Here is a 26,374-nt window from a genome sequence, read left to right as displayed (position 1 = left end):
ACTTGTCTGATAAGCAGAGTTTCTCTTTCCAGCACATTCGGTTTTAGATTGTAGATTCAAGGGGTGGTTGGGGAGAGTGATGCTGGAGCTGGAAGTTTAAGCTGGAGTTTCAGGGGCTACCACAGTGACACTTCTGAAGTTGGTTAGGTTCTGGAACATGTTGCAGTCCATTTCCACAGTGAGCCTCTGGATCCCCACCTGCATTGGTGTGAACTCGAGTTGGGTGCGCAAGGTGTTTCCAGGCTGCACCGAACTTAATCTGAAATAAAGGAAAAGGCAGGTGCTAGTTCTTTCCCAGGGTCATTGCTTTGCTGGTCCCAGTGGCTCTGATCCTTACCTGCTTAAAGAAGTGGACTCTGAAGAAATAAACATCCAAGTACCTTGCTGTTAAAACAGAGGAGGTTTGAAGGGGATGGAAGGCAGGAGCCTCCTATGGTGAGCAGTTGTATGTTTGATCCTATTCTAAGGGCTTCCAAGTTGCATCTATTGTTTCACCTGTGACTTCAGTCTGGTCCCGTTCTTAGTATGTTTGGGAAGGCTGTTTTGGAACCCTCGTTGCTAACTGCAGTGGATCCAGTGGGCATATTGAGATGTCAGTATGTCAACAGGTGGTGTTTTGCAGCCCTATCAGCAACCTTCTAGTCTGCCTGTGGACCCTCTTATGTTGACTGAGGGAATGGTGCAGATTTTTTTGAGGAGCTTTGCCCCACAATTGAGCTGGGAGAACACAAGTCTGGTTAAATGTTGGTAGTCCCTCCTCTCAACTTATGGGTAAGACTGACCCACTGAGTTTCTTGAGGCTGAGGCAGTGGCTTAACAACCAGACAACCTGTGAGGGACCTCAGGGGGTGGTAGGAGTAGGCATCATGAACTCTAAACTGTATGTATGTATTCAGCAGAGGATGCCGTGGACATCATGAGAGAAGGAGCAATAATGAATGAAGATACAACATCTAAAACCAACAAGGCACTAATCTAGACTATACAGGGTTTGTGTATACATACACACACACACAAATCAACAAGGAATAAAGGAACACCAAAAGAAAAGTGGGCAAAGTTAAAAGCAAACTATACAGAGGAGGAAATAGAAAAGGCTAATAAACATATGAAGAGTTACAAATTAAAACAATAATGAGATATTACCTTATCCTGTTAGACTGGAAAAAAAGACAAAGCTGGGTATTGCCAAGAGTGGAGGAATGGTAGGAAGATAGAAACTGTCAAGTACTGCAGGAGAGAGTTGTAGACTCTTGCAGCCATTATGCAAGCCAATCTGATAGCACGTGGTCAAACCAGGTCATATCCTATGTCTCAGCAACTCCATTCCTGCGCGTATTTCCCCCCACCTCCCACAGATTTTCAGGCGAGTATGTAAGGGGACATTTGTAGTGTCCGAGAGTTGGAGGCGCTGTGGAGTGGCGTGGTAGGAAATCGGGGGTGTACACGATGGAGTAATATGCAGCAGAAGCAATGGACTTGACGTGGGTGAATCGTAAAAACAAGAAAAAGAAATTAGACGTAACACCATTTACGTAAGTTAAGAATACAGTACTCACGAAGCAACAGTACTCATTTTATACATACTAAAAAAGGGATATGAAGGGTGGTAGTGGGAATGGGGGTAGGGAATAGGAGTAAAAGAGAATGTGTAAATAAAATCTGTATTGTGTTGTCGCTAGTAGAATGCAGCTCTCTGGCTTCACTGAGAGGCAGCCTACCCTCCCTGTGGCGTTCCCTCCCACCCAGCCCTAACCCCCTCACCTGCATTCATCAGCAATACCAGGCTTTCCCTGTGTGACCAGGGCCGCGGCCAGCATCAGGTGCCCGAGAGGCACAGAGCCTCCGCCGTCACTCCTGCACCCACCTTGGTGGCCCCAGGATGAGAGAGGCCCTAATCCTTTAGTTCAACTCTGGCAGGTATTTGCTCTGTCTCCACAGACAAAGCAAAAAGACAGTCATCGATCTTGGGTTCCTGCCTTTCTGACCAGTTGAGATGTTTTTGTGGGTTGAGAAGCTTGCGGTCTCTTACCTGTAGCTCTTCTCTCTGTAAATGAGTCCCCTTCCGAAGATGGAGATCACACAGCCCTTCATGGGAGCATCTAAGGAGTTATGGATGCTGACTGAGGCCGTAAGGGGCTGATGTTGCTCTGCTGTCTCTGGCATCTGTGGGAGATGCCAAGAGCACAGAGCTGCAGTCACTCCTTCCCCTCCTGGCCACCCTCCCTGAAGCCTCCTCAGTTACTCTCCTAGCTCTGCCATCCTCACCCAAACTCCACAGCTGACTTCTCTACCCCTCTACCTGCTCTTCCTGCATTTACTCTCACCCTTGACCCATCACTGACAACCTCTGATGGTGCCTTTCCCTCACTTAGAAACTTTGGAGGGGTTCCCATTGTCCTCAGAATCCAGCTTCGGTTGGCATTCAGAGCCCTTCCTGATCTGCCCCCAATCTACCCGCTGGCTCATCTGTTCCTCCCCTGACTGCAAGACACCCCAGCCTCTTCGGACACTTTGAGAGCCTCAGTGCACCCCTCAGGCTCCCCTCCTTTGGGCCTCTTTACTCAGCCTTCTGTCTGCAACAGCCTTCCCCCACCCCTGCACTGAAAGCTTACCCATTTTTCAAGGCCCAACACAAATGCCACATCCTCCATGAAGTCTTCCCCAAACCCACCAGCTGGAATCAATCCCCTTTACTTCACTTGTCCCAGAGCGACTTTGTACCTCTCCTAAAGCTCTGACGTAAAAAACCACACGTTGTGTCTCCCTTGCCCAACTGTAATAACCTCTTCCAGAGCAGAGACCAGGTCACGTTCGTTTCGGTCTGGGTAGACATGTGGAAAGAGTAATGGACCAAGAGCCCTAAGCCTCTAAAATGTCCTATTTTTATGATTGTGGGCATGATGCTCTCTGGGACTGTTTCCTCCTCTGAACAATGGGAACAATTCCACCTCCCAGGGCTTTTGTATTAAAAGAAGTAAATGAGGTGAAAATACATTGGCACATGTACAAAGTGCTAAATAAACATAGGCTGTTATTATCTCTGTAAGTATGGAGGCAGCAACTGGGAAGACCCCAATTTTAGAAAACTTAATCTGAACTGAAGCTGGAAGATTTAAACGTTAATAGCATGTATAAGAAACCATCTCTTTCAAGAGAAGGAGCTCTCAACCCAGCATTTCCTGGTAGTTCTTCAGCACGGTCACCTGCTCTGAAGCTTGAGGGGCTCGGTGCCTTCTGAAACGGGGACCTGAGTAGCGGCAAACGCCAGTGATATGGGGAAGGACTGGTGCCTACCTCGATGGCAAGGTGTGGTCTGCAAATGGCGATGTCTTGCTGAGCAAAGCAGGTAAGGCTGGAGTGTGTTGCCATAGCGGTGAGTCTGAGGAAACTATTCTCTGGCGGGTTTTGTTTAAAATTGGAGAAGGACAAGAAGGTGGAGATTTTCTGAGCTGAAACATAAGACAGGTGGAGTCAGCGCCCAGGGGTGAGTGCATGCGCCCTGGAAACAAGCAGTAGTTTCACACACAACGCAAAGGAGTTGGGACCTCACTGAAGCCAGAAAGATGCCTCATTCCTCACAGCAATTTCAGAATTGAACTCAGTCAAGAACCCACCCATGACCACCATCACCGCCGCCACTAACACTCTTGATGGACCACCTCCACAGGGCTGGGGAAAGGGCCCCTGTGAACTAGATCAAGTGAAGCTCTTGGAGCCTGTTTCCTTGTCTAATAATAACGCCTACCTGGAGGGACGGCTTGTGGTTCATGAGACAGTCATTAAGTGCTGGTCTCAGACCTGCCGCCCAGCCGTGGCTGAATATATGTATGCTTAGTCCCTGCTTCTGCTCTTTCCCTTTTGCAGAGAAAATGAAGCCATCTTTTGTCCTTGAGGAAGCCTCTCGAGCTCATGTTCTCATTCGCAACCTACAGACGTAGACATCTACCCCTGCTGTTAACCACCCCCCCCCCGGAGGGTGAGGCATCCCCCCTGTCCAAGTCCAGTCCTTTGCTTTTTAAATCAGTGCCCCACCCTGACCCCACCACTGCTTAGCTGTGTAACTTTGGGCAAATTATTTAACTCTCTGTGTCTCGGTCTCCTCATCTGTAAAGTGGGATAATAATGATTCCTGCCTCATAAGGTCGTTATGAGGATAAATGAGATGATGCATATAGAACACTTAACACCATGTTTGCCAAAAATAAGTGCTTGATAAATGTGAGCTATAATTATTCTAGTTGCCTCTCATTTCCCCAGGGGTTGCACCATCAATTATAACCCATCTCTCCTGAGGTTTCTGTCTTTTTCTCTCTGCTGATTCTTCCTCAGCATATAAGTGGATTCAGCTGTCTCTCATCTTAAACGAAAACAAAGAACACCCTCCTCCCCAGTGTCCCTGGCTGACTACCACCAGATCTCCCTTCTTTTTCCATCCATTCTTCCAGGAAGGACTGCACACCTTGTCTCACTTCCTCAACTCTCAATCTGTTTAAGCCCCAGGAACCTGGTCTTTGCCATTGCTCCTCTGTCTGACCACTCTGTCAGTGGACGCTTTTCAGCCCTGACCTCTCATGGCCTCTCTGCTGACCTTGCTTCGTGCCCCCATCCTCTCTTTCACTTCTCAGTCTCTCACTCTGCTCTTTCCCTGACTGCCCCCTGCACCCCAACATGCTGGTGCTGCCTGGGTTTCCTCCTCACCCTCTCACAGTCCTCTCCCACTCCCCCCACCCCCATCCAGGCCTTTATCTTGCATACCAGGTTTAGGTTTCCAGCTGCCTACTGGCCGTCACAGCTTGGATGTCTTATGGGCTTTCAAATCCAACATGCCACAAACAGAACTCAACGTCTTTCTCCCCAAACCTGCTCTTCCCCATTTGCTGTATTCTGGAGGCTCACCCAAACTGGAAGCACCCTCTCCCCACATACACGAGTTCAATCTAGCCCACCTCTTCAATATGACTTCATTTGAAAGGTGCTGCTAGTTTAGTTTGTCCTTCATTTCTTGGCTTGATTATTACAAAACCTTCCAACCTCCAATCCAGTGGTTGTCGACATTGGATGTACGTTAGAATCATATGGGAAGCTTTATAAAACAATCCCAGTGCCAGGCCACACCCCAAATCAATTATAACAGACTCTGACGGTGAGGCCCAAGCATCAGTATTTTTAAAATTCCCCAGGTGATTCAACGTGCATCCAAGGTTGAGAATCACGACTCTAATACGACCCCTTCCATTCCATTCTGCCCATGAATTTCTGATCACATTGACTCCCCTGGTTAAAACCTCCCACGAGCTCCCCACTGCCCGGAGAACAAAACCCAAACTACTCCACAGGACCTACAAGCCCCTTCATGATCTGGCCTTGTCCAGCTCTCACACCACTCCCCCACTCCATCCCTCCCTCCCTTGGAAAGGGAACAGGATGGAGGGACTGGAGGCAGGGGGGACCGGTCAGGAGGCTGCTGCAATCACATAGACAAGCACTATTCCACTGATTCTCTTGCCTGCACATTGGAATCACCCAAGGACTTTAAATTTTTTTTGATGTTTGGGCCAAACAGTAGAGTTTCTGACTTAATTGGTCTGGGGTGCAGGCTGAGCATCAAACTTCCCCCAGGTGGTTCTGATATGCAGCAAAGTTGGAGAACAACTGCTCTAGTCCAGGGAATTTCGACCCTAGAATAACCCAGGGAGCTCTGAAAAAATACCAGTGCCTGGATCCCATCCCAAATCAATTAAATAAGAATCTGAAGGAGGAGGAAGAACCTGAGCATATGTCCCTTCTTCCTGGAATGCCCTTGACCCACTTTTCTGTCTGACACTGTCCTACTCAACCTTCAAGACCGAGGGCAGCCCGATTTACCTGGGGGCAGCCTGCTCCAGCCTGGGTAAGACGCTAACCTGCCATTGTACTCTGTTTACCTTATCAAGCACTTCTTACACTGCTTCTCACACTGTCTGTTTGCTTATATAACTGCAATCAGAATTGTAGGGTTTTTTCCCTGTGTGAAGCTCAATAAATATGTGTTGAATGAGAAAGAGAGAAAGAGAGAGAGGGCACACCAGGGGCTAGATGCTATCTCTTCAGATCTGCAGGGGGTGCTGTATGGCTGCTGCCTGCCCAGGGCAGGAGCTGCGTGTGTGGAGTGTCTGGGGAGGGGGGCCGTAGAGAGTTACCTGAGTTGGCACTAAGTATAAGGACAAGCTTCTTCGTCCAGAGCTTGGCAGCAAGGACACCATTGTAGTACACTGCCTGCAGCCCAACGGCCAGCTGCACTTCTTTATCATGGTCACTAGGGTTTAACAAGTTCACAGAGAACCGGGCGTCCCCTCCCAGGGCTAGGGAGCTGGGTGCTTCCAAGAAGAAATGTAGAGGATCATCAGTCTCGAGACTGGGAGGATGGATGCCATCGTCTTTCCCATGTTTCATTCTGTGTTCCTGGACCTTCTCCAGCACCTCTTTTTTTTGAAGAGATCCTGAAGAATGGAATAAACAAAGCAGGCCTCTTACCCAGCAGGTGTAGACCCTTTTAATAGCAGCCCAGGATTAAGGTTCATTTCCCCGCTGCTGCTCAAATGCCAAAGCCACATGAGCTTTGCAAACCTCTAGGTCCGTATGTAGCTGACCCACCACAGATACAGTGTATCTCTTACAAGCTACTCACGGATCAAGTTCTTCAAGTTCTATGAATTTGTCCCTTGAACGGTGAGAGAGCTAGTTTTTGTACAAGTTGCAGGGACTTGAACCTTCCTAAGTGAAGAAGTTTGGACTTATTCCAAGGGCAATGGAGGCCATGGAATATTGTGGAACAGGAATATTCTGTAACATAATTATATTTGTGTCTTGGGAAGCTCATTCTGGAAACTGTAAGTTGAAAATGGAGTAATGATGGGGAGGCTAGAGGCGGGGGTCTAGTTAAGAGGCTGCTGCAATACTTTAGACGAGAGATGATGAGGCCCTGGATGACCTACAGGCAATGGGGAAGGAGATGAGGAGATGGGTGTGAGAGTACAGTGGGGTGGTGATGGGGGAGACTCAAGGACAGTGCAGGCCTTCTTGTTTGGACAAATGGGTGGACAGTGCAGTGGTGGGCTCCAAATCAGCCTGGAGGGGTGCTGAAGGAGAGCAGAAGAGAGAGAACATCTCTTGGCAGCTGGGCTTGGTATTAACTGTGCCGTTGTATAGCAGTGGTTCTTAACTGGGGGCAGTTGTGCCCCCCGGGGACATCTGGAAATGTTGGGAGACATTTCTGGTTGTCACAACTGGTGGCAGTGGTTGAGGGGGAGCTGGCATCTAGTGGATAGAGGCCAGGAATACTGCTGAATGTCCTATGGTGCACAGCCCTCCACAACGAAGTCAGCCAGTCCAAAATGTGAATAATGTCAAACAGGGCTGAGAAATCCTGTTTTCTATGATGGGGAAAGGACCTCTCTTTGGCCTGCGTGTGTCTGGCCCATTCTTTTCATCCTGTTGCCGTTTCAGGGCCCTCCTCTGCCCAGTACCTTCAGGATACTTGTAGTTCTGCGTGATGTCCTCACAGCGGTCACAGTCCACACCCTTGGTGCTGATGTTGTTGCCCACATACTTAGTGTTGGAGTCGGTCAGCTCCAGTGTCCCATCCTCATGGCACTTCCAGACCACACATGAGGCGTTTATCGAGGCAAAAATGTCTGATACTGCAGGGGTCAGCCCCAGCGTCCCCTCCTTGACTGCTTTGACTGGGACCAGATCACAGGCCTCCAGGACTGAGGGGGAGAAAAGTCGGTGAGTGAGAGGAACCATGCCCAGACCTCAGCTTGGGTCAGAGCTGCACGACAGCAGTCCCCATCCTATGCCCTATTGTCCCTCCCCTGGGATCAAGGTCAGAGGTGGGCACTAGGCAAGGTTTCTGAGAGGGCACTGCTGAGGTGAAACTCACTATTTAGCGACAACACTTTTTGGTCATGGCCTAGAGCAGGAGCCCTCTCAGAAACTGGACAGGTAATAACCTCAGAGGTACAGAGTACACGGGAGTTCCTAAGCCAGCTTGACTACAGACATGATAGGAATAGGTTGCCTTTGCTGAGCACTTCCTATGTGCCAGGCTCTGTGACAGTTCTGTTCCTGGAAAACGAAGAGCCATCCTTTTATAACTCCTGAATTCCTTCAGGAATTCAGATGAGCTTGAGCCTATCCTGATATCCTCTTCATCCACATCCAGAACCCCAGAAGTCCCACTCTACAAGCTGTCTTAAGACCCTCTGCCCTTCCATGAGACTCAGCTCCCTCACCTGTTGCTCTGAAGGGGGCTAGTCTCCCTGAGACCTTGAGGCCAAGATGGCTAATGCATTTGTTCCCTTGAGCCTGCGGGCATCAGGTCAGCATTCTGCTGGTCACTATCATTCCTGGCGCTTCTCCTGTTTTAGGGGATGCAGACCCCCTTTGGACCACCTGCTGCCCCTCTTGCCTCTCCGAAGGACTGCTTGTCCTCATGCAGCTCTGTGCAGCCCAGGGAAGTCCTGGGCCCATGCCCAGGCTTTACCTCCACCTCCATTAGGGGCACTTGGGTGCAGAATCTGCCATCCATCATAACCCTGGGGCAGAGCAGGCCGAGCCATCCAGCACTCCGTGGAAGTCTGGAAGATCCTGAAGGTAGCAAAGGAAGCAATTCAAGTGGGGAAAAAAAGAGTCCCGAAGCGGTCCTAGAAATGACAGAGCTGTTACTAGGGGGATAGGAGGATGCCGCATAAAAGTGGTTGCAACACTCCTGGGAAGGGGCATGCACTCCACAACTCACCCTGACCGTCAGCATCCTGCCTTCAAGAGTCTTGAAGGCCTACTCTCAGCAGGGCCACTTGGGGTTCCCATGGTGACACCCCACGGGCTTGGAGCCCTTCCAGGTCTGGGACCTCATCCCCTTCGGGCTTCTCACCAGATTCTGCCTCTGTGGCCTTCTCCATTCTGAAGCCCCTCCTCACTGTAGTACTCATCTACGAGCAGGCCCCCGCCAGTGCCCTGGGCTGAGGTGAACGTGGTAATGACGCGGGCAGGGATTCCCAGGCCTCGCAGCACTGCATGGAAGGGGGCAGGGGGTCAGGGCACCAGAGAGGCCTGGGATGGGGGGGCAGGGTACATGGCTAGCATTTTCAGGGTCTCCTCTGGACACCGGGCACTTTCACTATCTTAAATGCCAAGTGACATTGTGGAAAGAGAAGGGGTACAGGCACCAGAAAGTTAGAATTGACACCAGCCAGACCCAGGCCATATGAGGGCCCAGAAATGAGGAACAAAGCAGTTAGACAGCAGGCAGAGTACACAGCGGAGCGAGGCTCACAGTATACACAGCAGGGCTTGCTTTCCCGGGGCAGGGCCAAGGGAAGCTTCGGGGAGAAGTGAGTTTGGGAGCAGAGCTCGCCAGATGGGCCCCACTTTGCCAAAGGGGCAGAAGGAGCAGCAGCTGGTTGGGAGGAGCTCCTCAGGATAAGTAGCTGGTTTCTTGGCCAGACGGTGCACCGGAAGCAGTTATGGGTGTGATGGAGGCAGGGAAGTGCTGTGGGTGGAGGAGCGGCAACCCATGAAACAGGGCAGACACTGGCCGTCGCCAAGGGGACGTTTGGGTGCGGCAGGCAAGCCTGCTCTGTACCTGTGCAAGCAACGGCGGCCAACACCCAGGCCTGACCATCATACACGGGCCTCCCCTGGCCTTTGACCCACTGCCGCAGGATGGGCGTGCTGCCCCGGCGCTTGTTCAGCAAGGCCCTTTCCTCGGTGGTCTGGGTCTGCGGGGTGGGCAGGACACACTTCTCCTTGAGGGCGTGCAGCTGTTTGGGGGAAATGTGGGTGGGCAAGGAGGGCTCATCACAGTTCTCCAAGCGTGGTGAACAGACCACCTGCCTGGCAATCACCTGGAACTTGTTACACCTGCGTGTCCCTGGGCAGTGAAAGCACTGAGTCCTAACCACTGGACCGCCAGGGAATTCCTGGGAATCCTCCTTTTTAACAAGTCCTCCAGAAGCAGGGGTTCATGGACCGTAGTGAAAAACAAAACTCAGGACACAAGAGCGGCAGGAGGGCTGCCCCTCGCGGGAGAGCTTTCGCTGCTCCTTGGCCTGCCTGGCTCCCATTCCTTGTAAGTGTTTGCACCTGGGGCCTCGAGGCCCACGCATCCCAAGCTTCCTCCCCCCTCGCAGGCTGGCCCTGTCCCTCACCAGCTCTTCAGAGGTGTGGACGGAGCCACATGAGGAAATGCGGAACACGTTATTCCTGTGAGGGAACTTTCAAGGACAACAGGAAAGCACCAAGCTACCTTCATGGGAATAATTTAGAAATGAGAACAAATTCCTTTGACCACCTTAGCAGCAAACACTGGGTAAGATGGACCTGACCCCCTTCCTCCCAGGGACCTAAGCCCCCAGGTTGGGCTGGGGGTGGGGAGGAAGGGAGGAGGGAGCACTCCAAGGAAATCCAGGCCAGTTTTAGTCCTTGCTGGCTTGTGTCCTGAGGGGTGACACCTCCCTGTGCTTTTCTCTCCCCTGTGGGTGCTACTGTCCTTCCCTCCTCACTCAGAACCTTCTTCAAGGACTGTCCCCCACACCCTGGGAGGAGGGGACCACTTGTGATTTGAAGATTGCCAGGGCCGTAGAGGTGGGGCAGCTCTGTCAGAGGGCTGCCGTCTCGTGGCCTCCCCCTCCCGACCCTGTCCTCACTCACCAATGCGCCCAGGACACGGGCCACATGCACGGGGTTGCCCCACTTCTCCACCCGCTTGTCCACGCTCAGTAAGTCCAGGCTGAGGTCGATGACATCCTCCTCGAGCTACAAGAACCACACAGGGCCATGATGGTGGGTGTGCAGGTCAGGCATTCCTCCCACAAGTCAACCCCGTCCTCTCGTCCTTCTCCAGACTCAGGCTCCACTCCTTCCTGCCTTGCCCCCTCGGGAGTTCTGGCTTTTTCCTCTGCCCCCAGGGCTGCCTGGTCCCTGTGCCTGGCACTCCAGCCCTTTGCCTCTTCTGTTGTCTGCCTCCTGATAGCGTGAGCTCTTGAGCGCCAGGGCTGTGTCGAGTCCTTTCATTTCTATCGTTTTCCATGTCATTTGCTCCCACTGCCCCTGACAGGGCAGTCCTGTGTGGGGGCAGATAAGACAGCAGCTCCTGCTCTTGAGGAGCCCGGGGTTAGGAGTGAGGGGGACATGTGGCTGCTTAGGCTACAGATCTCAGCAACGTGGCCAGGACTCTAGGAGAGATGCCCACCCAGGGAGCACAGTGGAGAGAGTCACTCTGCCTCTGGGGGCTGGGGAAGGCTTTCAGAGGGCCTTAAAAGATGGGTAGGAGTTTTCCAGGGGATAAGGGAGGGAAGGTATTCCTGGCAGAGGGAACATTCAGCCTGTACATTCAAGGGATGGCCAGGGGCTGGAGCATGGAGTGGCTCTTGGGGAAAGGAAAGCAGTGGCCTGGCTGTGAAGAGCCTTGTGTGTCAAGCCCGGGGATTTGTTTTTTATCCTGTAGATGGTGGGGATTTAACAGAGGTTTGATTTGCATCGTCTTTAGGAAGATAACTCTGGAAGCTGTGGAGGATGGTCTAGTGTGGCTCTGAGGGAAGAGAGGTACCACGGGGCTGAAACTGCATAAAGAAATGGCCTCATGACCAGGGGAGTTTGGACCTGGCCACTCTGTTTGACCTGAGTACTGAAGGTTATGGGACACTCACTGTCCCCCAGGCTTCCCCGGAGGCCCCTGTACCTGGCCAAAGTCCCAGGGCTCAGCCTGGATGCAGTCAGCCGTGCCCAGGAAGATGAGGCCGTTCTGGTTCAGCAAGTACTCCCTGCGTTGAGCTTCATTCGCCAGGAACACAGCATCCTCTGGAGAGAAGCAGGCAGGAATGAGGCTCTGTGGGATACTGGGCTTGCCCTCCACCTCCAGGCCTCTGCCCTCCATGCTCAGGTGGGATCCAGCTGCAGGCCTTCTCTTCAGCTCCAGGCCTGATGGGGACTGAGGAGGAACCCCCTCTTTTCACCCCACACTGGGATCCAGGCTCCTCTCTGGTAAGAGTGGGGAAGGGGGTCAGAGTCCCTGGGTCAGCCATGGTGGCCTTCATGGTCAGCCAGCCAACAGGAACAATCCAACCTTAAAAGGCCTACTGGTTCCCGAAGATACTTGCAGCCAGAGTGCTACTGAACCAAGAGAATTTGGCAACAGCCCAGGGAGCGTCCCAGGGGGCCTGTTATGTCTCTCTCTCTCTCTCTCTCTCTCTCTCTCTCTCTCTCTCTCTCTCTCACACACACAAGTTCAACCAAAAAAAAAAAAAAAAAAAGTGATTCCAAAAAACCAGTCAAACATGTTGACAGGCATGAGCAGAAGGGAATTTGAGCAGGTATGTGTGGAGCGGTAGCCAGAGCATTGGTTTCCACCCAGGGTGTCCAAGTGGGTCTGGGACTCCTATGGTCTCTCCCCGTTGCCTCTCCTGCTGTCTTCATCCAAGGGTTGGGCTGGGGATCATGAGGAGGGTGGGGGCTTTAAGGAGGCCATCACCCACTCTAGGAAGCTGGGAGCAGCAGAGGCACCTGCTCTGCTTGCCAAGTGTCTCCCTCTGGCTGGTGCTAGGGGTGAAGTGGGGGGTGGTAGACTAGTTCCTGGAGACTAGAAAGAGGAGAGGATTTCCAAACCATCCCCCAGGATCCAACTGGGATGAGGGTACTCAAAGTAAAAGAAGGATGGCATATTAGAAATCAGGAATCCCTGAAAAACCTGGGACAGAGATCACAGAACCATGGGCCCAAGGAGACCTGGGCCCCTGCCCCTCCATCCTTAGTACTGTCTGTGAAGTCAGCTGGACATCACTTCTTTGGAAATCACTTTAAACCGAGGTGTTTGGCTCCAGGCCCTGCAGGCTCTGGGAAGTACATTTTCAGAGCATAGGTAGCAGCCCCTCCTCTTCTCTGCTTGGGTGTAGCCCCTCCCCCCTTTATAAAGCCCCTGCTTATGAATAGGACTCTTTCATTACAGGATGCAAAATTTCCTTTTGAATCCAGGAGAGCCCCATCTCCAAGTATGCTGAGACTGAATCCCAGATAACCTTTGAAAATCTCTTACCTCCCAGGTGAGCAGTGCCAACAACTCACTCCTGGCCAGACAGACACTGCCCCCCTCCACGCCTCCCTCACCCCCATAGAGAGGCCTTCCCTACACAGGTCCCTAGAAGCCAGGCATGGAGGCAAGAATCCTGGCACTGAGTCAAAACTGTGAGCTCCCTCTGAACCAAGCACTGTCCCAGAACTGTCTTTGCTGTGTCTTTGCTCTGGCCATCAGGGTCTAGCTCTGGATGTGGGCTCAGAGTCAGAGAGGCAGGTACACTAAAGCCTCAGTTTTGGAGGGAAATGGCTTGAGGGTCTTTCAGTGTACGGAGAGCCATGGGGCCTCCCCCAGCGGAAGGGGCCCTGAATCCACACTCACCCACATGGGGCAAGGGCACCTCAATGGACACTAGTTCCCATCCCTTGTTCAACCTGCCAAACCCCTTGGAGCAGAAGCAAAGGGCCTGAACTGAGGAGAGACAGGGCCACCTGAAAGCAGGGGTACTGCAGAACCCCAGCCTGGGCAAAAGAAGTGGAGATAGGGAGCTCACTGGGATTCAGGTGCCATATAGAAAGGGCATCAGGTACTGGGGTGCAGGAACCTGGTAAGATTTCTTCTACTTCCCCTTGTTCACAGCCCTGCCTCGCAATGGGGCTGTGAAAGGAAAAGGCTTGTCTGGCTTAGCAGGGGCAGGCAAGCAGGAGGAAACTTTTCCCGTCCCCCAAACAACTGTTCAGGGAACACAAAGGTTTAAGGTGGGGGGTGGCAGATTCTAAAGGGAAGACAGATTCAGTCTTCAGAATGAGCAGGAAGAGGAAATGTTCTCTTAGCTCCCGTTTGGAGCACGTCAGCCATGTCTGATGACTTTTCTAGATGAAATAGTCCTGACAGCTAGAGCTGAGCTTTGCCAGAGGTGGCCACTGGAGGCCACCTGACCCCAGGAAGTCCACCCAGAGGCTGTTGAGCTAGGGAGGCTGGCTGTTTGATTTGTTGCTCCAGGCAGATATTTGGATAGGTCAGTGTGGAGAGAACCCAGCAGTCTGTAGTAAGGACAGAACTAACAAGTGGAGAAAAGCAGAGAGCGCAGAAAGGAAGATTTACTGTGAGGTTGAAGCTGAAGCTTTGGGCCCCCCACAAGTACAGACCCCTATAAGCCCAGGGAGGAGCCTTAGCAATTCAAAATTCTGTGTTCTTTTTCTGAAAGAGGGTCCCCCAAATTATATAAACTTCAGGTCCCACAAAACCTGGATTCACCCTGGAGACAGACTATGAGAGCGCAGGGAGGGAACAGAGAAGCCCGTCCCTCAGGTTGCCTCTTTTCCTGAAGCGCTTTCCGGCTCTTGGCCCCTGTCCTGTTATAAAAGAGGGTAGTTCTCCTAGGGTCATCTCAGTGAGTCTCAGCTCCTGTGACCAAATAGCCTGAGCCAGCACCAGACAAGCGTCTGCTCTCAGTGGGGAGCCCTGGGCTGCTGCTTCCAAGGTGACCCCAAGAGAGGACCCTGGGTCTGAGAGGCCATTCATCCAGAGGGCAGACACCACAGGAGCTGAGTGCTGGTGCTTCCCTAGAGGGAGCTGGGCCCTGAGGCCTGGAGCAGTTGTGCCCCAGCTCCAGGGCCTTGAGTCCTTTGCAGCCCAGGCTGGGCAAGGTCCAAACTCACCTCGACTCCAGGGGTTAAAGAGCAGCATGAACTGGCCCAGGCATTGCTTCTTGCCCGAAACCTGCAGCAGGAGTGAGTAGCGGCCAATGACAGCATCTGCGGGTGTGGTCACAGAGATAGTCCAGGACTGGTCATCTCTCTCCTCCACCATTGCACTCCACCACTTCCGGTCCCCAAGACTGGAAATTGAGAACGTGGCTTGGGTCCGGTTGGCCTTGGAAGGCTGCTCTCCTGCAGTCACACAGAGAAGAATTGGTCATTTGGATTTCTTTGCCACAACTCAGAGTAACAAAGTGAAGTATCACAAAGATGGAGCAAGTGAAAATTAGATTAGGAGGAGAATGAAAGCAGCCCATCCAGGAACGGGAGGCGGTAAAGGGTGATGGGAGAGCACAGGTCCTCAGTGCTCATGGACCTATATCTAGAAAAGGTTCATAGTGTATAACATGGGTGTAGTAATTATACCTCTTTCATAGGGCCGAAGTGAGGTTGTTTTTTTTTAATACACTTATTTATTTTATTTCTGTATTTTTGGCTGCATTGGGTCTTTGTTGCAGTGCGCCAGCTTCTCATTGCGGTGGCTTCTCTTGTTGCAGAGCATGGGCTGTAAGCACGCAGGCTTCAGTAGTTGTGGCACATGGGCTCAGTAGTTGTGGCTCGCAGGCTCAGTAGTTGTGGCCCGCAGGCTGTAGAGTGCAGGCTCAGTAGTTGTGGCACACAGGCTTAGTTGCTCCGCGGCATGTGGGATCTTCCTGGACCAGGGCTCGAACCCGTGTCCCCTTCATTGGCAGGAGGATTCTTAACCACTGCACCACCAAGGAAGCCCCCAGTGTGAGGTTTTAATGAGATATTTCATGTAAAGCCCTTGGCTCAATATCTGACATGTAGTACAGATTCAGCAAGTAGTAGCAATTAAATGTTATATTTAGCCTAGGTTAAATCCCATTCAGACTTTTCTACAAAACTGATATTATATACGCAACAAAGGAACCCCTTAGTGATAATGTGGCTGAGCAACTTCTGAATCATAATAAATGCTACTTATTATGCATATTATCTCATCCTCACAGGCCCTGCCGGTGGGCAGGACTTCTGGAGGCCCAGGTGCAGTGTGAACCATGTGCCCCTTGGTGGGCAAGAGAAAGAACCCCCCAGTCCTGCTGCCGAAGAGGTCGAGGCCTGCCCCACTCACCAGTTTGTGCAATGAGGACTACCTTCTTCAGGGTACGCAAAAATGTGCGGATTGGAGCCCAGAAGTTCAGGCTGATGGTGAAGGGCTGCCCCCTCCTCACAATGAGGCGCTGGGAGCTGATGTCACTGGTGTGGTGCTCTGCATTGTTTCTTGCTGCCTGGAAGTCACAGCTCTTGATCCCCAGGCCTATTGTGAAAAAAAAGAAATCATGGAGACTAGGCAAATATGACAATGTCAGTAAATGCAGAGACTCTGGGGTCAGAGACCAGGGTTTAAATCTTTGGCTCAACTCACTAGCTGTGCCATCTCAGGCAAGTAACTTATCTACTCTGAGCCTCAGTTTCCTCTTCCTTAGAACAATCATCCCTCCTTGCAGGGTTGTGGAAAGCAAATGAGGTAATGTATATAATACGCTTGGCACCATGTCAGACACATAGGAAGTCCCATTAAGTAGGACTGTTACTGTTATTAATAAGAGCGAAGCTTGTTCTCATTGTCAACCCCCCTTTCGGGTCCCAATCCAGAAACAACGAATAAAATCCAGAATTCCACTCACCCCTACTCATTTTTTTTCTAAGAACACAATCAGACAATTTTTAGAGCTGGTTTTGAAATCACTGAGTCCAATTGTTTTGTTTTATAGGTGAGAAGAGTGAGGCCCAGAGAGTAGAAGCAACTTACTCGAGATTGCACGTGGCTCTTTCACCTAAAGGCTCATTAAAACTGTGGTACCATGCAGCCCAGAAAAACGCTAAAACGAGGGGGCCTGTGAGTATCATGACATCCTCTCAGGCAGTTCTCACTTTACATCGAGAACTTGTAAATGTAAATGTGCTAACAGAGACCCCTGAGATTTCTGCATTCTCTGCTATTGCCTGTTTCCTGGCTTGGTGTCTGCCTCTGCCCCCTTTAGTTGGATTCCCTGGCCCCTACCTTCCTTCTCTCCCATTTAGCTTTGATGTACCACAACCCGGTGAGAAGAGCCATGTTAGGATGATCCTGGGATAAAGAATATAAATCCGTTTAACCACCATCGCCATCTTACCACCATCATCATGACGATGACCAATTTTACCACCAACAACCTACCCTATTGCCACTCCATAGCCATGCTCCCAGTACCATCGCTACCACAGCACCCACCACCACTTCCCACCGTAACCCACCTCTATCATCTCCACTGCTGCCAGCACCGACTACTACCCTCCCCACCAGAGCCACACAACCATTACCTCCAGTACCACCAGTACCCACTGCCAGCCCCCACACCTCAGCCCCTCCACCAGCAGCAGCACCCATTTACTATCCCCCCACTACAGCCCTACCACCATCACCTCCACCACCATTAGCACCCACTACCACCTCGCCGTCACGGTCACATCATCGTCACCATCCTGCTTCTTTTAATGAAAACATGTAATGATGGAGGAGCTACTGAGAGCCCAGTAAGCCCCGTGGAGAGCAGGCTTGGCTCACCTTGTCCCATGGCTGCAGGCTGCTCTTATCCACTTGGCTATAGGAAATGCCTGTCTTGAACTGTTGCTCTGAGCTTCCTCTCTGAATCTGTCTTCCAGACAGAAAATGGTGAAGGCACTTTTGTTGGCTTAAGAATCTGTAAATACTGGAGTTTCCTTCTGCTTCCCCACATGTTTGTCTCTCCTGCTCCTTCCCGTCTGGTATCTCTTGGACCAGCTGCTAGGAGTTCCCCTTTCTCGTTTTATCTCTTGTGCCAGGAGGCCCAGACAAGGCTACGTCTGGCAGGCTGGAGTGGGGGGTGGAGGGGGGGAAGATCTGACAGTTGGAGAAGCCCAGGTAAGCTTCTAAGCCTCTTGCTTCAGTGGCCTCAAGAGACCCTCAGAGATGTTACCTGGATGACACTGAAAGACTCTGGAAGGAGGCCCATATCCAGCTCCAAATTCAGGCCCTAAACATATCATGAGCTGCAAGTTGTTAGATGTTCATGGGCCATTTTGATAGTATAAAGAGAGAACATGTGTGTCTGGGATTCATCTGTGTGAAAGAGATTAGCGGGTGGAATTTGTTGGTGAAAAATAAATGTCCTAAAAGCAGAAGCAAGAGCTCTGCCCCTTCCAAGCCTGATGGGTTTGGGACACTCTACCAGAAGGTTTGGAACTCTGTTGGGACTTAGGGCTTATGTCTTTCCTATTTCTACTTGTTTAGTCAACAAGGACATGACACAGAGGAGGATCTCCTATTTGGCCCTCTTTGGCCTCCTGGGTTTTATCTGGGCTTCTGAGACTGTGTCACCACCAGAAGCTCTCTCAGGCGCAGCTGGACTGGCCTGCATATAAATGGCATATCTATAGAAGGATATAAAAGAAACTACAAAGACCATTGGTTGCCTGTGGGGAGCGGAGCTAGGGAATGGGGTAAGAATGTGATTTTTCTGCTGTTTACTGTTTTGTTTTGTTTTTAAACATCTTTATTGGAGTATAATTGCTTTACAATGGTGGGTTAGTTTCTGCTGTATAACAAAGTGAATCAGCTATACATATACATATATCCCCATATCTCTTCCCTCTTGCGTCTCCCTCCCACCCTCCCTATCCCACCCCTCTAGGTGGTCACAAAGCACCGAGCTGATCTCCCTGTGCTATGTGGCTGCTTCCCACTAGCTAGCTATTTTACATTTGGTAGTGTATATATGTCCATGCCACTCTCTCACTTTGTCCCAGCTTACCCTTCCCCCTCCCTGTGTCCTCAAGTCCATTCTCTACTAGGTCTGCATCTTTATTCCCGTCTGGCCACTAGGTTCTTCAGAACCTTTTTTTTTTTTTTAGATTCCATATGTATGTGTTAGCCTACGGTATTTGTTTTTCTCTTTCTGACTTACTTCACTCTGTATGACAGACTCGATGTCCATCCACCTCGCCTCAAATAACTCAATTTTGTTTCTTTTTATGGCTGAGTAATATTCCATTGTATGTATGTGCCACATCTTCTTTATCCATTCATCTGTCAATGGACACCTTGGTTGCTTCCATGTCCTGGCTATTGTAAATAGAGCTTCAATGAACACTGTGCTATATGTCTCTTTCTGAATTATGGTTTTCTCAGGGTATATGCCCAGTAGGGGGATTGCTGGGTCGTATGGTAGTTCTATTTTTAGTTTTTTAAGGAACCTCCATGCTGTTCTCCATAGTGGCTGTATCAATTTACATTCCCACCAACAGTGCAAGAGGGTTCCCTTTTCTCCACATCCTCTCCAGCATTTATCGTTTGTAGATTTTTTGATGATGGCCATTCTGACTGGTGTGAGGTGATACCTCATTGTAATTTTGATTTGCATTTCTCTAATGATTAGTGATGTTGAGCATCCTTTCATGTGTTTGTTGGCAATCTGTATATTTCTTTGGAGAAATGTCTATTTAGGTCTTCTGCCCATTTTTGGATTGGGTTGTTTGGTTTTTTGATATTGAGCTGCATGAGCTGTCCAAGCTATGCTGTTAAATGAAATAAGCAAGGTATAGAACAGTGTGAACAGTATGCTACCTTTGTATAAAGGTGTGTGTGTGGGAGAATATATATAAATTTGCTTGTGTTTACATAGAATGTTTCTGGAAAGTTACTGCTTCTATATAGGAAAATTCAGTGCTTGGGAGTAAGGCTTTTTTCTTTATGTCCTTTAGTGTCTTTGTACCACAGGAATATATTATGTGTTAATATTAAAAAAACAAAAAAAAACCCAAAACTTGTAGGGGTAAGAAAAGGCTGACCAGAAGACTGTTTTCACCACTGTGAGCCCCCTACCTGGGAGGGCAATGGGGGAGTTGTGGGTTGGCTCCCCTTTTGGGGTTCCACTTCTGGCACTAGCAAAGAGAATCTTCTCTTTCCTGATACAATTTCCATAGAGCTTCACAAATATCCACTCTCTGGCAGTATTTCCATTGGGCCACTTTTAGAGAAGCCTGTGATGAGACAGATACTACTGTGTTTTGGGGGAGCTGGGGAAAGGCCAGTGGGAGATGTGAGGAGGATGTAGGGAGGAGTGACCAGAAAGGTTTGTCCTGCTTCCTCTTGCACCCACACCTTTCAATGCCCCAGCCTCTGACAGAACAACAAACTTTCAGCTGGTGTGCACCCAAGAAGGATTTATTTATTCATGTGTAACACAAATATTTATTGCGCACTGTTGTGATTCTGGAACTGTATTAGGCACTGACTGGTAATATAGTAATAAATTAGCTGGGTGTGTACTTGCCACCAAGGAGCTTATATTCCAGCAGGGGCAGTATTAAGTGCTTACACCATTAATTATTTACTTGCTGTTGTGACAAGTGCTATAAAAGATAAGTTCTGAGTTCTAGGACCTAGATGTGGAGGTCAAGGAAAGCTTCCCTGAGAAAGTGATATTTAAGCTGGGAAACTGGAAGGATAAACAGTGAACTAGACAATGGTACAAGGGATGGGGTAGGAGGAGAGAGAACAGCCTGTGCAAAGGCCCTAAGGCAGTAAGCAATTGAAGGAATGCCATGGGACTGGAGCACAGATTATAATGGGGAGAAGTAAGGGAAGGGCTCCTCTTGCAGAGTTGAGTTAAGGATTTTTTTTTTTTTTTTTTTTTTTTTTTTGGTACGCGGGCCTCTCACTGTTGTGGCCTCTCCCGTTGCGGAGCACAGGCTCCGGACATGCAGGCTCAGCGGTCATGGCTCACGGGCCTAGCCGCTCCGTGGCATGTGGGATTTTCTGGACCGGGGCACGAACCCGTGTCCCCTGCATCGGCAGGTGGACTCTCAACCACTGTGCCACTAGGGAAACCCCGAGTTAAGGATTTTTAATTTTATCCTTAGATCACTGGGGAGCTATTGAATGGTATTTTAAGCAACGATGTCACACAAGCAGATTTGCATTTTAAAAATACCACACTGCCTAAAATAGGGATAATAAGTTATTTAAAGGGGGGGAAAAGTGGAAGAGAGAGGACCAGTAAGGAACAACTGTAATGGTTCAAGTGAGAGATGACAGTGGCGTGGTCAGAGGAGTGTTGGTGAAGATAGAGGTGGACAGATTTTTTTTTTTAATGTTTATTCACTTATTTGGCTGCGCCAGGTCTTAGTTGCGGCACGCGGAATCTTTAGTTGCTGGCACACGGGCTCTTAGTGTGGCATGCGGGATCTAGTTCCCTGATCAGGGATCAAACCCGGGCTCCCTGTGTTGGGAGCACAAAGTCTTAACCACTAGACCACCAGGGAAGTCCCAGAGGTGGACAGATTTGACAGAAATGTAGGAGGTTAAATTGGCAAGACATGCTAATGGCCAGGATATGGAGGGCAAAGAAGAAAAGATATTCAACGTGACTCCCAGGTTCAAATAAATTAATCATGCCGGTACATTGCTTTACAAAGCACTTTCACGTACATTATCTCATATCATCTGACCTCAATCTTGTAAACGCAGTAAGGGATCAATATTCCAATTTTATTGGTGAGAAAATAGGTTCAGGGAGTAAACATGTTTATTTTAATGAACGAATTAATGAATAAATCGATTACCATACTGCCTTGTTCCAGAAAGAATTTAAGATGACTAACAATGAAACATGATGTGTCAGAAGAGCATATATTAAAACAATGCAAAAGATGAAAGATGAATAGAGATGGAGACAAAACAGAGCAAAGGTGAGGCTAAAAATGCACATCAAACCTACCTGTGCACATGCTGTCCACACACTAGAAATTCATCTCTAAGCTTCCCGGTATTTGAGGCTTTCCCAAGATCTCACAGTGTATGATAAAGACTGGACTCCACTAGGGTTTTCCAGCTCAGATCCCATACATCTAAGTTCATATTAGTCTGTAATCCAAACCACCACTGAGAAGGTCTCTGTAGTCAATCTTTAAAAAAAAAAAAAAAACTCAAGCATTTCAACTTCTAAATATAGCAGAATAGCTTGATACCATTGCCCCTGTTGAAAATTACTAGAAATCTGACTAAAATATCTCAAATTCCTGTCTGAAGGAATCAAAGGCAGCAGAGATTTGAGGGATCGTAGGGAGAAGAGAAGCACAGAGAGGTAAGCCTGACAGAGTGCCACTTTTTCCTTTGGGACACTTGCTGATTCACAGTTGGCAGATGACAGCCTGAGGATCTGAGCAGATCTCTGGCAGTCTTACAAGGCTGAAGGATAAAAATTGGAGTTTCAGAGCCATTAAGGATGGATAACCCCAATAAACACCCTAGGTTTTCAGTAGGGAGCCCTTAAGGGCTGTACCCCAGGAGTAAATGTAAATAGGAAATAGATGAACACTTACAAAGACTGAAGCCTGATTTTGATTGTTTTTAGGCTCTCATTCAATGGAAGTTTTTACTCCTGCTGACATTGTTATGGATGCTATTATCACTATTATTTATCTAATAAGGTTCTAAATGTTGGAACAGCATAGAATGGTTTAAAAAATTTTTATCGTGATAGAAAATATATATCATAAAATTTATCATCTTAACCATTTGTAAGTGTACAGTAGTGTTATATGTTTACATTGTTGTGAAAGAGATCACCAGAACATTTCCATCTTGCAAAACTGAAACTCTATACCCGTTAAACACAACTCCACTTTGCCCCCTTCCCTCAGCCTCTGGTAACGATCATTCTACTTTCTGTATCATTAATTTGACTAATTTAGATACTTCATGTAAGTGGAATCATATTGTATTTATCCTTTTGTGACTGGCTTATTTCACTTAGCATAATGCCATCAAGATTCATCCATGTTGTAGAATGTGACAGGATTTCTTTCTTTTGTAAAGGCTGCCTAGCATTCCATTGTTATGTATATACCACATTTCGATTATCCAGTCATCCATTGATAGACATTTAGGTTGCTTCCACCTCTCGGCTACTGTGAATATTGCTATGAACATGAGTGTGCAAAGATCCTTTCAAGACCCTGCTTTCAATTCTTTTGGATATATACCCAGAAGTGGGATTGCTGGATAATATGGTAGTTCTATTGAAGCAGTTGCGGCATTTTACAATCCCACCAATAATGCATGAGTTCCAGCTTCTCCACATTCCCATCAATACTCATTATTTCCTGTTTTTCATATTAGTCATCCGAATGGGTGTTAGGTAATATTTCTTTCTCTCTCTCTCTCCTTTTTTTTCTTTTTCTTTTTGAGTGTGAGAGGGACGGGATTTATTTTTCTGGTTCTAAGAATACAGACGTTCACTCTTATGAAGAAAGGATTCCTGATTTGTTATCCCTGTACACTGGGGCTGCCCCAGAACACTGAACTCTGCTTTCTTTCAGGACGAGGGATAAAGAAAACTTAAAAGTTAAAGATACCTATCCCTATATAGTCATAGAATAAGCCATTTTATTAAAATTTAAAAGGCTTGCTCACTCTCCACTCTGGCAGCCCCGTGTTCCCCTCTGGCCATTTCGGGGCTTTGCTCCGCACCAGGGTCCCAGGTCCGACTGGGTGCCGCCCACCCCGTCCCCCTGCAGCCCCAGGCCCTCCTTCCTGCTGACCGGATGCAGGGCCAACGAGGTGGACACCTCCAGGCCCCTAAGTTTAAGCTGTTATTGTCTTAGGGTTTCTTTCACGTGTGTCTGGCTGACCCCTCACCTCCTCGGGCAGAGCTGTAACGTGCACCAGAGGACAGACGGAGGACATACGAAGGACGGACGGGCGCAGCGTGTTTGCGACCCTGAGCTGACCCAGGCTCCCCACCAACATGTCCAAGGGGCTCGGGGGCTGGCCAGTGTCGTGTTGGGGAGACGCTCTGAAGGCAGCCATGTTGCTGGTGGGGAGACTTTCACCGGGAGCGGTCCTGCATGAACCCATATTCCCACGAGGTGAAGAATCAGTTCTAAGAGAAGCAAAAGCAGAAGGGAGGCCTTCTCCCTTCTCAGGGGCACTTTCCGGGGTCAGACCCCGTGACGGGGACCGAGGGGACGCAGTGGGGCTTGGTCAGTGATCCTGGAGGCGGACGCTGTGCCGCCCTCATTTTGCAGAAGAGGAAACTGAGGTCCAAGGAGGTTCAACTAGAAAATGGTGGAGACTCTCCGGGTCGGTCCTCAGACGCACCTGCTGGGGGACCCAGGGCGCTCCAATTCGCCGCCAAACGCGGAAGGCTGAGTGCCGGAACCGAGTGGGCCTGTTCCCCTCAGCTTCCCCACAGGTCATTTTCTACGGCTCGACACCCACGTCCTAGCCCCGCAGAGTCCAGCCCGCGGGCCTGCACTCGGCCGACGCGGGGTCACATTAGGGCCGGGTTTCCACGGAGACCTCCTAGCGGTGCTGAAGAGACCTCCTAGCGGTGCTGAAAAGCCCTCCCAGGGGAGGGCCTGGCGCCTAGTGAGCGCTTTTACGCAGAAATACGAGCACAGCCACCTACGCAGCTAACCTTGCTTCCTGTAAACTGAGGCGGAAGCAGAGAGGGGGTCTCGGGCCTGGCCACCAAGGGTTCCTTGCACCAGCGGGCCCCGCCCGCTCCGCGAGGGCAGGACCCGGGCCTCATCTCAGCAGCGCACGGCCGCCTCCTCTGGGTTGGGCCCGAGACAAGTCAAGTCTGTGTCTCTACCCACCCCGGCCGCGCCCAGGGTTGGAATTCTAACTGGGGGGACGGGGCATCCCCTTCAAATGGTTGAGGAGAGCGTGAGGGCCCATAAACTGAAGTGTGCGTGAGTCTGCCCAGTGGGGACCCCAGCCCCGATTACTGAGCGGCCCTTCCAGAAGCGTGGAGGGCACAGGGGACCAGGTAGGCCCCCCGCAGCCCATGCTCCGCTGGGACGCCGCCCTCCGTTAACTCAAATGCTCCTCCACCAAGACGCCAGCCCTGGGTTTGAGACGTGGTCGAGTGGTACGGGAGGATTGGATCCCCGAGCACGAGCACCAACTGCAGTTATTAAACTTCGATTCAGCCCGAGCTCCAGCACCGGCTTCCGGGAGTAATTCCAGAAGAACCCATAGGGAAGCCAGGCCCACATTCTAGGGAAGCAGGTTTCCCCAGCCCAGGGGTGCGGCGGCTCTGCCTGGTGAGGCAATATTTCAATTAAGTTTTTTTTTTTTCACTGTTTGTAGGATTTTATTTTTTTATCCTATTTTTAAAAAATTGAAGTATAGTTGATTTACAATGTTGTGTTAGTTTCTGGTGTACAGCAAAGTGATTCAGTTATACATATTGATATATACGTATTCTTTTCATATTCTTTTCCATTATGGATTATTACAGGATATTGAGTATAGTTCCCTGTGCTATACAGTAGGACCTTGTTGTTTATCTGTTTTACATATAGTAGTTTGTATCTTCTAACCCCTGTTCCTAATTTATCCCTCCCCGCACTTCCCCCCTTGGCAGCCACAAGTCTGTGTTCTATGTCTGAGTCTGTTTTGTAGATAAGTTCATTTGTGTCATATTTTAGATTCCACATATAAGTGATATCATATGGTATTTATCTTTCTCTTTCTGATTTACTTCACTTAGTATGATAATCTCTAGGTCCATCCTTGTTGCTGCAAATGGCATTATTTCATTCTTTTTTATGGCTGAGTAATATTACGTTACATATATACACATACCACATCTTCTTTATCCATTCTTCTCTTAATGGACATTTAGGTTGCTTCCATGTCCTGGCTGTTGTAAATAGTGCTGCTATGAATGTTGGGGTGCATATGTCTTTACGAATTATGGTTTTCTCTGGATATATGCCCAGAAGTGGGATTGCTGGATCATGTGGTAACTCTATTTTTAGTTTTTTAAGGAACCTCCATGCTATTCTCCATAGTAGCTGCACCAATTTATATTCCCACCAACAGTGTAGCAGGGTTCCCTTTTCTCCATACCCTCTCCAGCACTTGTTATTTGTAGACTTTTTTTTTTTTGCTTTATAACAAATTTAATCAGTTATACATATACATATGTTCCCATATCCCTAGACTTTTTAATGATGGCCATTCTGAGTGGTGTGAAGTGGTACCTCATTGTAGTTTTGATTTGCATTTCTCTAATAATAAGCAATGTTGAGCATCTTTTCATGTGCCTATTGGCCATCTGTATATCTTCTTTGGAGAAATGTCTCTTTAGGTCTTCTGCCCATTTTTCGATTGGGTTGTTTATTTTTTTGTTGTTGAGTTGTATGAGCTGTTTGTATATTTTGGAAATTAGGCCCTTGTCAGTCACATCATTTGCAAATATTTTCTCCCATTCTGTAGGTTGTCTTTTCATTTTGTTTATGGTTTCCATTGCTGTGCAAAATCTTGTAAGTTTGGTTAAGTCCCATTTGTTTATTTTTGTTTTTATATCTACTGCCTGGGGAGACTGACCTATGAAAATATTGGTACGATTTATGTCAGAGACCATGTTGCCTATGTTCTCTTCTGGGAGTTTTATGGTGTCATGTCTTATGTTTAAGTCTTTTTTTTTAAATTGGGGTATAGTTGCTTTACAATATTGTGTTAGTTTCTGCTGTACAACAAAGTGAATCAGCTATATGTATA

General features: G+C 49.1%; 2 protein-coding genes across 2 annotated transcripts in view; both read right to left on the bottom strand.

Moving 5' to 3' along the window:
• Nucleotides 1-96: 96 nt before the first annotated feature.
• EPB42 (erythrocyte membrane protein band 4.2) lies at nucleotides 97-23,668 on the bottom strand (the record flags this gene model as incomplete). The annotated part of the gene is given in 16 exon segments (XM_079699130.1): nucleotides 97-259; nucleotides 2,033-2,166; nucleotides 3,298-3,452; nucleotides 6,183-6,482; nucleotides 7,509-7,751; nucleotides 8,528-8,631; nucleotides 8,918-9,056; nucleotides 9,629-9,806; nucleotides 10,696-10,800; nucleotides 11,726-11,844; nucleotides 14,716-14,946; nucleotides 15,908-16,093; nucleotides 17,384-17,408; nucleotides 17,411-17,426; nucleotides 17,428-17,474; nucleotides 23,498-23,668. Coding segments are annotated over 16 exon segments (2,316 nt in total).
• A 725-nt stretch (nucleotides 23,669-24,393) lies between these two features.
• The window catches only part of TGM5 (transglutaminase 5), a gene marked incomplete at both ends in the record, with an annotated part of 39,210 nt that continues 37,229 nt past the window's right edge, over nucleotides 24,394-26,374 (bottom strand). Inside the window, 1 exon segment of the mRNA XM_079699128.1 lies at nucleotides 24,394-24,508. Coding sequence (XP_079555254.1) covers nucleotides 24,394-24,508 — 115 coding nt within the window.

This window comes from Hyperoodon ampullatus (assembly GCF_949752795.1).
Source record: "Hyperoodon ampullatus genome assembly, chromosome: 3".
NCBI lineage: Eukaryota > Metazoa > Chordata > Mammalia > Artiodactyla > Ziphiidae > Hyperoodon > Hyperoodon ampullatus.
Note: the sequence above shows the minus strand (reverse complement) of the source record. Positions and strands in the feature narration are given on the sequence as shown.